Source organism: Apus apus, chromosome 10 (assembly GCF_020740795.1).
Source record: "Apus apus isolate bApuApu2 chromosome 10, bApuApu2.pri.cur, whole genome shotgun sequence".
Classification (NCBI taxonomy): Eukaryota; Metazoa; Chordata; class Aves; order Apodiformes; family Apodidae; genus Apus; species Apus apus.
Genome location: NC_067291.1, coordinates 11,753,574 through 11,770,848, shown reverse-complemented (window position 1 = coordinate 11,770,848; position 17,275 = coordinate 11,753,574). Strand labels below are relative to the sequence as shown.

Here is a 17,275-nt window from a genome sequence, read left to right as displayed (position 1 = left end):
AATAAATTTTTGTTATACTTAATATATGGATTTTTGATTGATTGATTTTGAAAAAGTAACTGTTTATTCATTGAAATACCAAGCCATCTAAAACCTATTCAGAACTCTAAAAAAATAATGGTATCTGCAAACATATCTAAACCTGCGCAGGAGAGCACAGAAACTGGAAAAATTATCATAAATGTTGAGCCACTTCACGGGCTTTACTAGAGCCGAGATGAAATTCTGCCTATTTAGGCTGCAACAAGTTTTGGCCTTTTGATACCAGATGTCTTGGCTTCCATCTTCTGTGCCTGTTCATGGTATTGTAAAAAAAATCTGTTCATACAACGTTGAGCACGTCATTCCATTTCCAATCAAGCAAGCCCGTGATTTATTTTGTTTTCAGTAATAAAGACTTCATTATGAAAATACTAAATACACCTCTGCTGAGAACAGGAAAGTTCTCATTTTATTTTAGATTACAGTTTTTGCTACATACATGGTTTTTTTAAATATTTTTTGTATTATTTGACATTTGGTAAATGTTTTTCATGCAGATCTGAGCTAGAATTTAGATATGGATCTTGAATTCATTATTCTGGCAAAACATTCACCAAATGCATGGAAGAGCAACTATTATTTTGGCCCTCTGGGTCATCTCCTGCCCTTCCTGTCTTCAGTGGTGCAGGAACTCTCACAGCTCCTATGGGCTGGGCAGCCAGCAGTTTTCATCCTAGCAGATGCTCCAACTGAAGTTTTGCAGCAAGTGTCATCACCTTTCTTCTCTATTTTTGTTTTCTTATCATTTTGTTGCTAATTGCTATCTAAAATATCTGGTTAGGGACTGAAATTTCAATGTTCAGACTAAAAGAAAAATTATTTGAGGGAATGAAGAAAAACTACAATTCCTAACAGACCTCAGTCATTTTCAAATAAAGAACAATGATGTTTTCATTCCACACTTTAAAACTATGGTAGAATTGTTTCTTTAAACAAATGGGGGGGGGGGGGGAAGGCAAATTTTAACTTCAGATTTCAAATATAGCTGATTATCAGTGAGAAATTCAGTGAGAAATTTTTTATTCCAAAGTAGCTGCTGTCTGAAAGCCAGTTAATATTACTGATTTTTAAATTGTGAAATGACCAATGGAGCTACACTATTGCGCAAAATCTTGCATAAAACTGTAGCACCATAGATAGTATCATGTGTATGTGTACAAATACTGTTTGGGTTTAAAATGTATGAAATTGCATTAAATGAAATTGTGTAATGCTAAACATTTCAGAGAGCTTTTAATTTTTTTTTATGTCTTTGCTCTGTAATAGGAAAATTAAAAAAATTCAAGGAGGTGTGTTTTTTGACTTTGAGACTTAGGCAGTGGTGTGAGGAGCTGAAAAAGTTAGGATCATCTTTGAAATATTAACTCACCCACACTGCACGCATGTAACGTTTTATAAACTAGGTAAATGGTTAAGACATATTTTAAAGAGGTTGCAGTTGATTTATATTAATTTGTCATTTCTTTAATAATTGTTCATTGGTGTTTATAACTCTTATTTCTTGCTAATGTCAGGCTTGGAGTTAAATTAAACTTTAGTTCATGGATAGTTCTGTAGCTTCAGCATTTAACACGGTATGCGTAGCATGTCAATATGGATAAATAGTGTGTGCACAATTAATTTGCTAGATTAAATATTATCTAGTGCTTTATCATAAGAAATTTCACACCATTTCTATCCAGTAACTTATCTTTACCCCTAAAGCCTGAACAGTTTTTCTCATCAGTATACAGCAATCTGTTACTCATTTGTGAAATGCACTAATAAGAACAGTTTTTCCTGTAAAATTGTTAAAAAGGGAAGTTACTTCAATATCTTGTGATAGATTCTGTGTAATACTCAGCAAAATGTTTCTGCCCTGTGCAGGCTAGAGCAGGTATGCCATGGGGGCTGTAGCATTGTAGTCTGTTTTAAAATCAAAAGTAAATAACAACTATAAGATAATGATAATGTGACATGTTTCATTCCTCAATTTCTATTTTGTGTTTTCTTTTCCAAATCAAACAGTAAAAGAGGACCTCAATACATTCCTGAGTTTGACCAAGCTGTCTGTCAGCATACACCTGTTCTTAACAAGCGAGATTAATTGCAGCATAAGCCAATGTATCTACAAGCCCGTTGCAGAACAGCAAAATTAAGCTTTTCTGTCCAGGGCTTTTTGTTTAAAGAGCAGCAGTCTGAGCGTGTGTGCTTACAGGAACACACACACATACACACATTCTTTTCTCTTTATAATTATTTTGACAGTGCCATTAACAAGAGTTGCCCTAAGGGGCCCTTTAGGGTAAGTGACATGCATGAGGAGTGATTTTCATCCCACAAGTTATGCTGTGATTAAAGTTTGGCCTTGTAGCATGCTGCCTTTCTCAGAAAAGGCTCCCTTCTGCTCCCTCACCTGGCTGCGTTGCCCGACACTGCCCCGAGCTCCTCTCCGTTAGCTGCAGGCGCTGCCACTGGACCTGAATTGGCTGCAGGATTGTGAGTCTGTGTTTAGTTTAGTCTCTTACCTCAGCTTCTTGCTCTCAGGACTGCTCTCAGTTACAAAAGCTTCTTAACACAGTGGCAATGTGTGGACTTGTGGCCCGTAATTCAGTACCCATAAAAGCTGTATTTTAAACGCACGAGCATGGTTGGTTTGAGGGGTGGTGCCATCATGTCAAGGTATTGCCTCATTTCAGTTCTATCTTACTGAGCTTTTACACTTTGCCTCCCTCACTTTTTGCTTGTTTTTGAGGATGTTTTAGTAAATTATTACAAGGATAATTAAGTATTTTTAGCTCAAGGTGCTCAAATGCACCCTCAAGAGAGAGATTTGGTCAAATTTTAGTCCAAAATTGGCTTTGTTCAGCCCCACTGAGGGAGACAGCAATCGGTATTACAACTTTTGCAGGATCTGTGTTGTAAATACTCTGTTTACGTGTGTTCTCAGGCTGTGACTGTTTAAGAGCAGGTCAGGTTTTGGTATCTGACCCCAAATAAACAATATGAATATATACATAAGGACCCAGATAATTAATGGGATGTATTCTGTGGTCTTATGGAGAAAATGTAGTCAATTTGTGGCCTTTGTGTTCTTTTAGGAGTAAAAATCATAAAATGATTTCCCTACAGAGAAGGGATAAGTGGGAGTTGAGTGGTATCAGCATGAACCAAGATTTTCTGCAGAATAGGTGTTAACTCCTAAACGTTTGTTTGGCCTCTGAAACAAAAGCATTTTGTCCAGGTTTTTCAAAGTTTCTTGGACCTTTTGAGCTTGGTAGGAGCATACGTGATTGGTTTGTATGGAAAATCAGCCCAGTTGTTGAGGATCCATCCTGAGGATTTAGGAACTGAGTTGTCAGGGGAACTTCGTGTTCAGTAGCACTGTAAGAGGCAAGAAGTTGTGGCCCATCTCCATCTTTCCCATCTCTCTCCTAGTTGGACTTTTAAGGAGAGACAAGAATTTTGCTAAATTATGTTAGTAATAAGCAGTTAGTCAAATGAATCATCTAGGGCTGGCCTTTTAAATGTGTCTGTTAATGGAGAAGGCTGTTTGGCAAGTGCTGTTTACTCTGTCACATCCATGTGCAACTTTTCTCTACTTAATTAAAAGCTCAAAATACAGAAGATACCAGACTGTTTTCTGGACACAACACACTGTAAGGCTTGTTTGCTTTTCATGAAAGATGTTTGTTGTTACTTATTATGTTTATTAAATAACTGTATTAACAGTAGCTGTTACTTTGTAAGAAGCATTTTTGTGAGATAAGATTGTGGAAATATTGTGTGCAGCATTCAGTCCAAGGTAATTTGAAGTTTTATAAGGCCCTTTTCCTTGTTTCAATAACTTTATGTAATTATTTATTTTAGTCTTAATATTTTTAAAATTTAGTATAGAAACAGCAGAACTTGGAACAGCCAAATGTACTTGAGCAGGTATAAATGTACATGAATGGAAATGCCTTTGTTTCAAGGGCTAAGGTTGTTAAGGGCAGGCACTGGATGTGTACTGGTAAATTACTCATCCATAACTGAGAACCTTGAACACGTGGCAGAAGAAAAATCCATCAAACCTGAGCTGAACATGTGCAAGTTGTAGCATGGGTCAAGTCTACTTTGTGCAGAGCAGCTCTCAGATTGGCTTTGCCATCAGGCCTGCACACATGTAAGTGCATTTCAGTGCACTATTGCTTGGCAAGTTTCTCCCGTTGCCCAGTTCCCTCCCAGCTCCACATACAAGCAGTGAAGGGTTTCCATATTCTGTCCGTCCTCCAGGCATCCCATTTCCTCTTTGAAATGAGCATGTCAGGAAGAAGAAAATGGCCCCAAGCCTTTCCCTGAAGCTGCTGCAGGGGCCCTCTGAGTCTTCTCTGCAGGCAGATTGGGATTCATAGCCTTTCTAAACTTGAAATATATTGAAACTTTCAAGGAACAATAGAAATGTAAGATGCTTAGCGTAAACTCTAACAGACATAATATGAACATGCAGCTCAGGCTTAATTGTTGGGCTGTGTCTTAAGTACTTATAATCATTAGGATTGGAAATGTACTTGGCATATATTTTATTTCCAATAAACTGCAGGGAGATCAACAGAGTATCAAAACCTGAAGTTTGTATTTAGGAAGAACACACAAGGGTTAAATGTGTACTATGGAGTGGACAGGGTGAATACAAATAGATGTGGGATTGCTGAAAAGATCCCAAATATTTTGTGTGATACAGATAGGCATAGCAGGGATGTGATTCAGTGAAAGTAAGGTGAACAAAATGTAAGATGAGCACTTGTTTTAAATCATGACAAAACTGACAAATGGTATTATTTATCAGTATAAAGTTCCCCCTGTGTCCCTAGGGGAAGTGGCAAAAGTTGCCTGACAAAAATTGGACAAAGCAAAAGCTTTGCTTATTGTATGATGTGAGAAAGTATGGCATTGACAGAGATGCTTAAGATAAGTTGTTTTTTTAAAAATTTGTCCCTGCTTTCAGTGGTTGTTCAAAGGATTCAAATGCAGAAGTAATCAAATGTAACTTGGTGATGAAAAAGGAAGGCTTGTTTAATCTTTGAAATGGCAAGAAACCCAGTGGATATTGGTAAAAACAGGAAAGAAAATTAATTGGACGGGAAGGCAACTTTGCACTTTTTCTTTACTGGAAGATGCACACAGATTTGGATCTGGCCTTTAATTTAGCTATGAACTGTACTTACAAGTTAAGGATGGTAAATGTACCCATCCCTTTACTTCTCTTGCAAATCTTTTACAAGGTGCAAGAAAGAAAAAATTTCCTAATAACCAGGCATATGGCCCATGTTTAATTTTATTTCTTCAAACCATACTGAGAGCTTAATTTCTACAGATTATTCTTAATATGTGAGAAAACTGTTACCTGTACTCTAGGAAGTAAAAAGCTTATCAAGTTTTAGCTGTCTGGCAGGCAAAAAGAAAAAATACCCTAACACTTGACCAGCTGATCTTCTTCCTCCATTATAAATCTTGCCTCTTCCCCTGCAAGTGTTCTTACTGTGGAGCCACTGCAAGCCTATTCTGCAGAAGTGGGACACATCCCAATTCTTTCCTTTATCTTTCCTATAGATTCTCACTGGAACACATTTCTTGAAGGGTTACTGGGTAATCAAGATGAGATGGCCATGGGAGATACAGCTTGTTGCTAGAAGCCCTCAGTATAGGGCAGTATAGGTTATATCTCACCTCGTGAAAGTTTCTCTCACACATTTCTTTCCTGTAACTCCTATTGCTTCTTCAAACTTGCATTTTAAACTGATAGGATTTTCTAATCCCTGTTTGCAAAAGATGTTCCTGTAACATGGTGTCAATTACACCATTTTGTCGGTAATCAACCAAGCAGTGAAGCACTCATGCTCTTCATGCAGTGGCAGTAGCTTAAAAAAAAAAAAAAAAGTAGTTAATAAAGTGAGGGGTAGCTTTGTGCAAAGAAGACAAGAGTTTTTCTTGGATGTCAGAAACAAGTAAGGGTGCTGACCTGTGCGTTACTGATGCTAAATACTGCCAGGGTAATCTAGGATTTCCACCTCCATTTTAGTGGTGTCTGCACTTGCAGCTCTCACAGCCAGCAGAGCACCAGGCCAGCTTTCTAGAATGAGCAGAGAACTCTAACTCGGTCCTGACAGGGTCTTCCATATTTACTTAGTTTTTAATTTATTTCCCAAGCCAAAGTGCTGTCAAACCAGAATCCACTTAACGCTGAATGAGATTTGATATGGTTATACTACCCTTCTCTTGCTGCACTTTTTTAAACCTGCTGTTAGTATGGGGCAAGTGAGCATAGGTCCCAAAAGGCTTCAGGAGAACACATACTATCTCAAACTTGCTTTCTGAAATGAAGTGTGATTATATACACCCAGAATCAGAATGAACTTGTCGAATTAGTATGTGTTCCTTTAGCTGTGAAGGCTACAAGTGGGTTGCAAAGAAACATTCAGTAACTTTTGAAGCATAATCAAAGCCACATCAATATCTAGCAAAAAAGATGTCAGCAGTTGTGACTTGCAGACAACAGATGTTAAGCTTTCCTTTTCAGTTATTAGTAGCTGGATGGTTTTCAGTGGCCAGTTGAATAGTTAATCTGTCTCTCTTGTAATGAGGAATCACTTGTATTAAAAATCCAATGTTCAGATTCCCACAGTCATGCTGGTAAAACCACAGAAGAAGAAAGTGATGCTGATAATGGATTTGGAAAGATCCATTTGTGCGGGAGAGAGTGACTGGAAAACAATAACAAGATCCTTGATGATAGCATAAGATTTATTTTTTTAAAACATCTGTCATATGTTTCTGGAAGATGAAACTAAATAATAGGCTTCAATGAAAGGATTGCACTTAAAAAAATTTCCACTGTAATTTCCATCTGCATTTCCAATCCTTTAATTATGATTTTGAAGCTTTACGTGTATGCAATATAGAAAGTTATTCCTTTGTTCTGCAGAATGAAATTATGTGTACATTCCACTTGTTGGGAAAATAAAGCTCATTCAAAGACTTGATATAATTACAGTACCTTAGAATAGGCATATTAAGGAAAGTAGGATTAACAGGCAAAAGACAAGCATATTAATCTCATGAAGTTTTGCAAAGCTTCTCTTCATTAAACTCTGATACAAGTTGATTTGGAAGATAATCAAAGTGCATCTTTTACAAGTGTCTTTTTAAGTTTAATAATGAATGAACATTTAAAATTGTGAATCACTGATTATTTTAAACGTTAATTTTACCATATTATATATTCTCTGTGACTATGTTAAGGCAAATGTTGTTAGAAGAGTAAAACTGAAGGGAGATGCCACCTACCTGAAAATCACACTTTTTTCTGAGGGATTCTTAAAAGTAATTTTTTACATCAGCGACAGATTCCTGTTCTAACTTCATCTAAGACTGGTGTCCAGAAGCACTAAGGTACTGACTTGAGAGGAGATAAATTCCATATTTAGAATAAAAGGGGAACTCTACTCCATTTCTAATAACCGCTTCTGTCTACATAAAACAAAATGTCCTCCTTTCAGGTTTTCTGGTTTTTGCATGTGCAGTCTGCTACAGATATATAGGAAGATAAAACAAATGCATGTAGTATATAGAAGGAAGATCTTACACAGAGCTGTGAAATGAAAAATTTTGTTTCTTGTCTATGTACACAAATTAAGAAGAAAGAAGTAGTTTTAAAGGCTCAGGACTATTTGGTGAGCTTTGTTGCTGAGAAGTGTTAGCTTATGTATCTTTGAGAGGATCCATATATTCTTTGTGGATGCTGCTGGCTGGCATCTCTGCAGAGTTAACAAATTGCTCATTGGAACTTCCTACATTGCAGTTTGGAGTGCAACAAAACTTGCAGAATTTACTGCAGTATCTCTTTCTTGTCTAAGTACACAAATTAAGAAGAAAAAATATTTTTAAAGGTCAGTGGTTTGTGGAACATGTCCAAAGGAACAGGAATTAAAAAAACTTTGAAATCTCAATTAAGTTATTGTCATGACAGCTTTTTTTTCGTTGTGCATATTTCTGTTGGTTCTTGCAGAAAAAGGAGGTACTCTTTTGTAATTTTGTCTGGAGGAACTGCAGAAGATGTATGGATGCACTGTAGCTTACCAATCCTAGCAAGGTCATCTAGGGAAGTGGTGCAGACTCTGCAAGTCACAGAATATTATGTATGTAAAGAGGTAGAATACTCGATCTGTATTATTGTTTGATATCTTGTGATAGAAATGAATCATCAGCCAACTACACCTTTTTTTCCCAACCATTTTGTAGTAAATTTATGGCTTGTTATTGTTATATGAAAGTATTTTAGCATCTACGTGAAAATATATCCTCCATTAAAGTGAAGCAATTCAAACTGCATGGGGGATTGATGCGGATTTTATGACTTTATGAGTAGCACAGAGGTTTTCTCAAGAATTCAGCGTTTTGCAGTGGCTCCTTTAAAAAGATTAAAGACAAAGAGATTCAGAGATTTCAATAGCCCTGTTACGACTTGTTCCAGTCCTTCAAATAAAGATGAACCTAGCATCAAGTCACTGCAGTTTAGAGGTGTGCATGTAAGATAAGTCCTTGATAAGCCAGCTACTGAAGTTTAAAATCTCAGTCCAAATCCATCCATGTAAAGCACTAGGCATCCCAATGTCCTGCAAATACTTGTTTGTAGTAGACTAAGTAGTGTGCTCTTCTGCCCTGAGTAAGTCAAGGTCTTCAAAGCTAAAGAAATGCCCATTGCAAACCCCACTGAAATTGCCTTTCTCCTTTTCATTTTAAACATTTTCTGCATCCTTCTTAGCCTGCTTGTCCAAAAACTTGGTTCTTTGTATGTTTTCCAAAAGTGCTAATGTGGGGATGCCTGCATTGGAGAGTTTACTTTTGTCTTCAAGTCTTGTCTTGCTTTTCTATGAATATTAATAAGTAGTGGAAGTCCCCATTTTGCATAAGACCCTAGGAACAGCAGTTGCAGCCAGCAGTAGGCATAACTTGCCTTATTTCATATTTGTCTCTCTGTACTTCAAAATGTAAAACATTTTGTTTTAACAACAGAAGAATGCAGACATGTTACAATTGCATAGTCTAACTTTTTTATTCCATTGCAGACTTTCTGCACATTAATTCCTTTACTTTACCTCCCTTAATAAGTATTCTGCTTAAGCAGGAACTAATCTCAGTATCAGATCTAAGCAATGCAGAATCCTACAAATGCTTTGCTCTATAGCAGTCCTTATGGAGCTTTAACTAGAACCTCAAAGTTGTCTGTCTGCCTTCTGCAGCAGAGGGGAACATACAGAAGCATACATTCCAGAAAGCAAGTTTGTGTTACCCTCTTGATTAGGAATATGTGAATACTAATTTGGTTTGACATATAGATGGCCTTTTTGAGAGTAAAGTGATGCACAAAATGAACTGTACAACTGATTGCCATCTGTTGGTGTGCTCTATTTTGCCTATTATCTTTCAAGCATTTCCCTTATGACTACTGTAGTCTTTAAGGAGTGGGAGTATTATTTGGTGAGCTTTGTTACTGTGAAGCAGTCGTGAACTCCTGTAACTTTGAGAGGATCCATACATTCTGGGCTGGCACCTCTGCAGAGTTAACACATTGCTCATTAGAACTTCCTACGCTGCGGTATGGAGTACAGCAAAACTTCAAGAGAATGAGACTTCCACCTGTATTTCATCTGTTTTCAAAAACCTCCCTAAAAAAAAGTGCTCTTACATGAAGATCATAGCTTAGGTGAATGCACAAGACCATTTTATTGCTGTTGTGAAGGTGTTTCAGCAACACTTGTGTGGATTTATTTAGGCTATGAATGTAATCAAATAATTTGCTTCCATAATATTGTGGTGTTCTAGCTAGTGACTGATTTTCTCTGAAGCAGCAGTAGTCTTGCATAACTCAGATTTTACCTGGATCACTTGTACTGCATATTGATGGTTATGTGCTGGAATGTTAACTCTGTCTTCATATGGATTTTACGGGTGTATTGTATATGTGTAACCTGCATACTCTAGGCGGTGCTTATGTATTACCTGTCATCCTGTCTATTGATTTCCAGGCTATCCGATGCACTCTGGTGAGCTGTAGTTGTCAGTGTTTCAAACCTGGGAAAATAAATCAGCGACAATGTGATCAGTGCCGACATGGATGGGTAGCACATGGTAATATTTGTTCTTACAATCTATGTAAAACCTTTCAGGATCCTCCTTTCTGTAGCATGCTTTTGGTGTCACCCCTCCCTCACCCCAGTATTAGTTACATTCAATTTTATCTATCTCGTGTGACTCAAGTTTATTTACATTTTGTCATTTTCTTTGCAGCCCTGAGCAAATTAAGGATTCCCAACCTCTACCCATCAAGCCAGGTAGAAATAGTTCAATCCAATGTTGTCTTTGATATCAGCAGCCTCATGCTGTATGGAACCCAAGCCATTCCTGTGCGCCTTAAAATTCTGCTAGATCGGCTTTTCAGTGTTCTGAAGCAGGAAGAGGTGATACAGATTCTCCATGCCCTGGATTGGACACTGCAGGATTATATACGTGGATACGTGCTGCAGGTATGTAAACGGGCTTTTAAAATATGATAGCTAAGTAGTATTTCATAATGTTTTTTAACTTAATATTATTATTGGTTCACAATGCATTAAGTGTATATCTGAAAGGCACTATAGACTTGTACAAGCTTAGTGCCAAAAAAGAAAGGGTGATTTTTGGGTCATTACTCTCTTTTTAGTCAGGCTTAACTGAAATCTTCCTACTTGGTTCAAACCAGTCAATGATGGTAAGCCAAGATAAGAGGAAAAAATTACTTCAGAATTTGCTCTACTATTTAAACAGTAAGTTTACTTTTATATAGCAGAATGATACATTAACAAATAAACTTGCCATCATTTTAAGCACCAGGGACAATATTCATCTCTGGTGTAGTGCTACTGACCTTACTGGAGCTATATCAAGAATTAATTTGGCCCTGTGTGCTTACAGTGGTGTTAGTCCTTGCTACTTTGGAAGTTACCTTTTATGTAAAGTAACATTATGATCTTACATTATGACATGAATCAATATTTAATGGTCTTGATAATCTTGCTTTTTAGTGTTAGGATTAAAAATATGGAATCAATTACCTTGAGCCTCTACCACATGAAAAATTTATAATGTTACATTCTTCATCATCTTAGAAACTCTTACATGCACTGTGAAAAATCTCGGTAGGCCATCAAATACATGTTCTGTGATAAAATATTTATTGTAGTTATTGGGAAAAGTTAGGCATAGCTACAGTTTGAAAGAACTCCAACACTCTAGCGTAATTACAGCTGTGCTCTGTGAACATTGGCAATAGATCAATACAGGTTCATTTGTTCTCTGATCTTAGTTGCTTGGAAGATTATTAAACTTGCAATGAAAGAATACTTGACTTAAATGAGGAGCTAAATCTCGGTCTGATTGCTCCCTCTCTGCTGTCTATACGTACATGATACTAACTGTTGTTCAAATAACATGTCTTAATTTTTGTGGAAAAAAGAATCATTTCTTGGCAAGTATTACAGTCAGTTCAGAAAGAAATAATATCACCAATGTAGTAAAATTTGGAAGTAATTATTACAGAATTGGCATTAATCTCTCATTAAAAGAAGGTTTTTGTCATTTCTCTAGAAAATCTATTTTAGTCCCTGAAAGAATGAGAAATTGAGGAGGGTTTTTTCTTCATCTTAACCAATGTCTGACTCATTTAATTTTTTTGGCTTTAGGATGCTTCAGGAAAAGTGCTGGATCACTGGAGCATAATGACCACTGAGGAAGAACTGGCTACTTTGCAGCAGTTTCTTCGTTTTGGAGAAACTAAGTCCATTGTAGAGTTAATGGCAATTCAAGAGAAAGAAGGGCAATCAATTATAATACCACCACCAACTGCCAATTTGGATATTAGGGCATTCATTGAGAGCTGCAATCAACACAGTCCTAATTTTTCTACTTCCTTGGACAAAATGAGTCCCACTACCATTCATCCCTTTGAGAATATTGTAAATAACATGGCTTTCATGCTGCCATTTCAGTTTTTCAGTCCAGTGCCTCCACCTTTGATAGGTTCACCACCAGAAAGACATTTGATTGAGCAGGACCATAGCAATGAAACTAAACAAGATGTTCAGATACCGTTTTCTGAAAGCAGCTTCTTAACTTCTAGTTCTGCACCATTTCAAGTTGAAAATGAGCGGAGCATAAATGGTCCAGATGTCACCACTAAAACAGAAGATGATGCCCTTTTAAGTGATTCCAGTTCACATAATCCAGCAGCAAAGCTTGAAATGACAGCACTATCTCCAGAAAACAAAATGAAATCTGTTGAAAAAAATGGCGCTGGGCCAAGGAAAGGGCGTGTTTTCTGCACTGCGTGTGAAAAGACATTTTATGACAAAGGTACTTTGAAAATACATTACAATGCCGTTCATCTGAAGATAAAGCACAAATGCACAATTGAGGGCTGCAATATGGTGTTCAGCTCTTTGCGCAGCCGAAATCGTCACAGTGCGAATCCGAACCCCAGACTCCATATGCCAATGAATAGAAATAATAGGGATAAAGATCTAAGAAATGGTTTGACCATTGCTGCACCTGGAGATAGTAAAAGGACAGAATTTACAATTTTAACTCCGGATAGCAGAACTATTACCAGCTATGCCAGCTCTTGTACAGACTCGAAGGGTCAGGCTGGATTTCCCAGTATTGGACAGAATGGTGTCCTCTTTCCAAACCTGAAGACAGTTCAGCCTGTTCTTCCTTTTTATCGCAGTCCAGTCACACCAGCTGAGCTTGCTAATACTCCAGGTACTCTTCCTTCTCTGCCTCTGGTTTCTTCCTCAATACCCGAACAGCTTGTTTCAAATGAATTGCCATTTGACATGCTACCCAAGAAGAAATCTCGTAAATCGAGTATGCCCATTAAGATAGAGAAAGAAGCTGTTGAGACACCTAATGAAAGTAGTGATGTTGCCAGTTCTGAAGATGATACACGTCTGCAAGTGGTAAGCGATGGAGAGCTTGAGACCTGTGAGCATAAGATAGAGAAGCGGGTGAGCGACAGGGTGGAAAAGCACCCCCATTCAGGTAATTCATGGAAATCTGTCTCTGGGGTAGAGGGCCCAAAGTATTTTGAATCTGTCTTTGCGCCAAATAACAAATACATCAAGGATATCTCTGAGAATGAATTGCACCACTGTGAGAAAGAGGTTAAACCAGAAGAAAGCCAACCATTAAAAATAGTTTCCCATGAGATTGTATATGAAGATCCAAAACACCACCACAATGATGTTCTAAAACCAATGACTGAACCCCCCATGTATATTAAAGAGCAGTCAAAGCGCAGGATTCCTAAAAATGACTGCCCTGAATTGCAACACCACTTGCTGACCGGGGGCTTTTTCAGCACTTTGTCAAACAGGGGTGCTGCCATTCCTTGTTTTGAAGACTCTAAAGATATGGATCATGTCAGTCAACATGCACTAGGGATTCAGAAGGAAGAAAGCCGCTTTCATTGTGACATCTGTATGAAGACTTTTAAAAACCCTTACAGTGTAAAAATGCATTTTAAAAATGTACATCTCAAAGAAATGCATATTTGCACAGTTGAGGGCTGTAATGCTGCTTTCCCTTCTCGTAGAAGTCGAGACAGGTAAGAAAATTCTAAACAAAATTGTATTTATTTTACCATCACAATGGAGCCTAATTTGAAATTAAAATGAGTGTTTGAGCAATGGAACCTGCAAAGATTTTCTATTTCTCCTCGTATAACAGGTACGATAACTTGTCAGAACATTCACAAAATGAAAATCCATTGAAAGAAACATTTTCTTTTCACTAGACTTCGAGGTATTAAATAAAGCCATGAAAATTTCATAACCAATAAAGACTGCAATAGTTGAAAGAATACTTTAGAATACAAAGGGAAAGCCACAAGGGTATGATTTAATCAATTCATGTAGATGCATGTGTGGACTTACATGTTTGATACGTATTTTCATGTGTATTTTAATGTATACAGTGTTCTTTAATGAAGAAGCAATGAGATCAATTCAAGAAATGCTCACTTTCCCTTGTCCGTGCTTTACTGAAGGATTTTGAACAGGCTGGTGGGAAAAGCCCATAAGAAAAGCAGGATTACTCTCTCAGAACACAACTAACGTGACGCAGAGCTAGTTAACTAACACTATCTGGTGTGTATCCACATTGGTAGTGCTTTTATATGAGATTACAAACTAATTCCTAAACTGTATCATGAGCTTGATTCAGTTTACTGTGAGCTGCAGTGTTGTGTTGCTGTAAATAATTTGATTTCAGTCTATTATGCACTGAGAAACAAGAGCAGAAGCTTTATCCTTGACCATCAGTTATGTGTCCGAATTGATAAGTGATAGATACCAATCCTGTTGAAGTGTGACTACATGTTGTAAGTTTTCTAATTCTTCTGTAACAGTGTTACAGCAGCTTTTGGCTGCAAGAAATGTGCCTGGATAGTAGTTCAGAGTGACACAAGGTTTGGGTTGTCTGTAATCTGCTAGGAGTACTGGAGCCAGCTGATGGAGTCCAGAGAGAGGATGAGCCAGTCTCTCAGGACTGGCCTCTGCATCTGAAATGCACAGACTCATCTGCTGCTGGCAGGGCTTCATACCCTGATCTGCTGCCTGCATCTTCCCAGATGTGAATTCCTCTCCTCTGTAATTGTGATATGGGCCACGGGAAAGAAGGCCAGCAGTAGGATTTGCAGCCACATGCTACAAATTCCTTCCCACACCGATACATTTAGTCAACTTTTAACACAGGCACTTTTGGAAGGTGGTTTATTTACTCAACTTGAAAAAAAAAAAAAACCCACAAAAAAACAACTCACAACAAAGTTCACGAACTTTGTGCAAAACTATTGTTATTTAGAACAACTTTGCAGATGTTTCCAGACTTTAATGTATAGTGCTGTGACGGCAAGTGCTAAGTATTTCTGTGCCTTTTTGAACAGTTCATGGTTTGTATTAAACCATGATGGCAAGGGGAAAAAAAAATGTTGTTCCTGTCTTGCAATAAATGGAATCTTCTAGCCAGAGCCTAGAAGTTCCCAGTGAGTTGATCAATAGTATTCAGTGAGGAGCAGTGATTTTGTGTGTTTTGTTAGTTTTAAACTGAATCCAAAGATGTTTGTTTGAAAACTGCAAGTTGCATAAAATGCAATATTCCTTTCTTTAAGGAAATTCCGGACAAGGAAAATCTCTGTTCTGATGTGTACAGCTGCATTCTGGCACATGGTTACAGTACTAGAGCTCATCAATACATTTTGCAGATTCAGGTGTTATTCCTTTCCTGCTTTGTCCATTGGGAAGGAATCTTTATTTCTTAGCCTCTGCAGTCTATTCTCTGATCTCAGTTCAATATATACAGGTTTTTAGTCTGTCCCCCAGCTCTTTTTAGGCCGGCACTAGATCTAGTGAAGCAGACTGGTATCCAAAGTGCAGGAGAGAATCTGAAACATTGTTTTCTGTAGTTACTTCTGATATATGCTAGTGCAAGCAAGTTCATATGAGTAAATAATCTTTGTGCGCTCCCAGTGTTGCAGCTGGTCAAATTAGAAGTATAAAGTTCATATGTCCTATTAAATATTGATATTTTTTTTAATGTATTAATGATCGTTATGAAACAGCTGTCAAGTGAGGCGAAACACTTTCTTGCTAAGCTTGTCTTTGTTCTTCTAGACATAGTTCAAACCTAAATCTTCATCATAAGCTTCTGACTAAAGATACACTGGAATTCAACCACCATTTCAATGCAACATACCTCTTGAAAGACATGGCTAAGGAGTTTTGTCAAGATGTCTCTTTAAAACAACATGTTGGACATACTTCTGTAATCTTCAAAGGAATGAACAGAACAGGCAGCTTGGTCTTTCCAATGAGCAAAATTGGAGAACCCTGTTCTGAGAGTTATGGATACAATCCATTGAATGATGGAGCTGTTCTGGATTTGAGCACTACTTCCAGCATTAAATCTGAGAGCAGTGCTCATTCTTCTTGGGATTCCGACGGAGGAAGTGAAATATGCACCATGCCCATGGATGATAGTGATGAAAGCTGTGAAGGACCCAGCCTAATGCCCAATGATGAACTCTACCAAGACTGTACTTTAATTGAAAAAGCTAATCAAAACTTTCCAAATTTATCTTCCAGTTTGCCAATAACTTGTCATATATGTCAAAAAACTTACAGTAATAAAGGAACTTTCAGGGCTCATTATAAAACTGTGCATCTCCGCCAGCTCCACAAATGTAAAGTCCCAGGTTGCAACACCATGTTTTCATCTGTTCGCAGTCGGAACAGGCACAGTCAAAACCCTAACCTGCACAAAAGTCTGGCTGGGTCACCAACTAGCCTACAGTAAGATCATGCTGATCTTAATTTATTTCTACTAAGAATTAATCATTTCAATTAAGGAATGTGTTAACATTAGTTTTATTTAAACTTATTTGACTTCTAGCCCACTCAACAACCACGATTAAATTCTTTTCTCCTGTGTGTGCTCCCCAGCAGTTTTGTTTGTAAAAGCTTTGTGCTGTAGTTGCTGTGCAATTGTTTGATTTGATGTTAAGTAGCTGAAGCTTCTGAAAGGAAAAGAAAGCATCTGAAAAATGGGGGACATATGGAGACACTAACTGAAGTATTTTTGATACCTGTGAAGTATTACTTACCAAAAATAGAAGCTTCAAATGAGAACCATCATCCCTTGTGTTTACATGTTAAATGATTTATTGTCTCATGTAATAAATGAGTAATGATTGGGGTAAGTTTCCTCTGGTTGGTTGAGAGTTTTGGGGGTACCATTTCGTTTCTGAGACCATAGTCTAAAGTTGACTTGCAGTATTAGTTGTGTGTGGTATTTGTAGTTTGCTCCACCCCAAAATCCAAAATATAAAATACAAATTTGGGAAGACTTTGCATACAGTGCAAATCTTCTGAAAATCCTGCAGTCCTTACTCTTTATGTTGGCATTTCACTTGAATAAAGATTGCAGTATTTTGTCTTTCTTAGAATTTAATACCACTTACTTTACAAAAGGAGGGGCTACCTAACTTGGCAGGGTTACCTGAATACATTTGAGACATTCTTATAAATTGTAGTGATAGAAAGAATGAATAGGTTAAGCTAACATTTCTGAACCACAGCAAATGCATCCATGAAATAGGGGGGGAAAGTAAATCCTTTAATTT

At 37.5% G+C, this 17,275-nt stretch overlaps 1 protein-coding gene across 1 annotated transcript in view; it reads left to right on the top strand.

Annotated features, from left to right (window-relative positions):
- Nucleotides 1-16,449, top strand: part of BNC1 (basonuclin 1) — a 71,851-nt gene extending 55,402 nt beyond the window's left edge. The window contains exons 2-5 of the mRNA XM_051628542.1: nt 10,351-10,586; nt 11,781-13,702; nt 14,504-14,563; nt 15,768-16,449. Of these exons, the coding sequence (XP_051484502.1) occupies nt 10,351-10,586; nt 11,781-13,702; nt 14,504-14,563; nt 15,768-16,449 (2,900 nt within the window). The remainder of the gene's footprint in view (nt 1-10,350; nt 10,587-11,780; nt 13,703-14,503; nt 14,564-15,767) is intronic.
- The last annotated feature ends 826 nt before the right edge of the window (nt 16,450-17,275 follow it).